We start from the raw sequence: 1356 nt of genomic DNA on the forward strand, positions 1-1356 counted from the left end.
GTAGGGAAAAGCGCAACAGGAAACACAATTGCAGGTCAGAAGGTTTTCAGATCAGAGCTTTTTGGAACATCAGTGACATCAGTGTGTGAACAACACAGCTTTGACAGGAATGGACAGGAGTTGTAGCTGGTGGATGTCCCTGGCTTTTGTGACACTAGGAGATCAGCCGAAGACATCAGAAAGGAGGTGGGTCGTTGCGTAGCCATGTCTTCTCCAGGAATACACGCCATTCTGTTCGTCGTCACAGTTGCTAGTAGATTCACAGATGAAGACGAGAAAACTATAAATGCGTTCTTGCAATGTTTCGGAGAAGAAGGCAGGAAACATATTCTGGTTATATTTACTAGAAAGGATGATTTGGATAAAAATAAGACAACAATCGATGAATTCGTCAGAACTTGTCCGGAATCCCTCCAGCAGTTTCTTGCTACTGTCCAAGGCCGATACATGGCAGTAAACAACGACGACAAGTCACCGGACAAGAAAACATTTACCCAAGAGCTTGTTAAAAGAGTCCTACAAATGGTTGGAACAAATGGTGGAAAGTGTTACACAAACGAGATGTACGAGAAGGTGGAGATTCAACTGAAAGAGGCAGAAGATGAAAAGGTGAGGAAAATTGCAGCAGCAAACAAAGCCAGTGACGACGAGCGCATTCAAAAGGAAATGGCCCAGATTAATGAAGAGTTGAGGATGAAACGGCGTCTATGTGAAGAAGAGCTTGCTCGAAAGAAGGAAGAAGCAGAAAAACGTTACAGGGCTCAATTGGAAGATGAACGTCAGAAGATGGCCCTAAGACACATCAGACAAGTTGAAGAAGAGTTGAGGATGAAACAGCGTCTATGTGAGATTCAACTGAAAGAGGCAGAAGATGAAAAGGCGAGGAAAATTGCAGCAGCAAACAAAGCCAGTGACGACGAGCGCATTCAAAAGGAAATGGCCCAGATTAATGAAGAGTTGAGGATGAAACGGCGTCTATGTGAAGAAGAGCTTGCTCGAAAGAAGGAAGAAGCAGAAAAAACGTTACAGGGCTCAATTGGAAGATGAACGTCGGAAAGAGTCCCGAAGAGACATGAGAGAAGAAATTGCAAGCAATTCTGGAGGTTTTTGGAGATATGTAGGAGCAGCAGCAGGAGCGACGGCAGGCTTTTGTTTCGGCGGCCCTGTTGGTGCAGCTGCAGGTGCGCGCGGAGGTTATGCCGTTGGTTCTGCTTTTGATTGAAGTATTTCAGATTGAACGTGCGTGCAGAAAAGAACCGTCTTTAATGGATGACAACAATGATTACCATATTCTAAGGTGTGCTTCACAGATTGTTTTGATACATACTTCTTCCGTCTGACTATAAATAGATATAT

At 44.2% G+C, this 1356-nt stretch overlaps 1 protein-coding gene across 1 annotated transcript; it reads left to right on the top strand.

Moving 5' to 3' along the window:
• The first annotated feature begins 204 nt into the window (after positions 1-204).
• LOC139460361 (GTPase IMAP family member 4-like) lies at positions 205-1047 on the top strand. The gene has a single exon (XM_071241851.1). It carries the CDS (start codon positions 205-207, stop codon positions 1045-1047), a length of 843 nt encoding a protein of 280 aa, XP_071097952.1.
• Positions 1048-1356: the final 309 nt, after the last annotated feature.

The sequence above is a fragment of the Haliotis cracherodii genome, unplaced genomic scaffold (genome assembly GCF_022045235.1).
Source record: "Haliotis cracherodii isolate W230 unplaced genomic scaffold, xgHalCrac1.p SCAF_14, whole genome shotgun sequence".
NCBI classification, from domain to species: domain Eukaryota; kingdom Metazoa; phylum Mollusca; class Gastropoda; order Lepetellida; family Haliotidae; genus Haliotis; species Haliotis cracherodii.

Excerpts from the sequence above, each read along its gene's own strand:
- LOC139460361 (XM_071241851.1), top strand. The coding sequence starts at position 205 with ATGTCTTCTCCAGGAATACACGCCATTCTGTTCGTCGTCACAGTTGCT.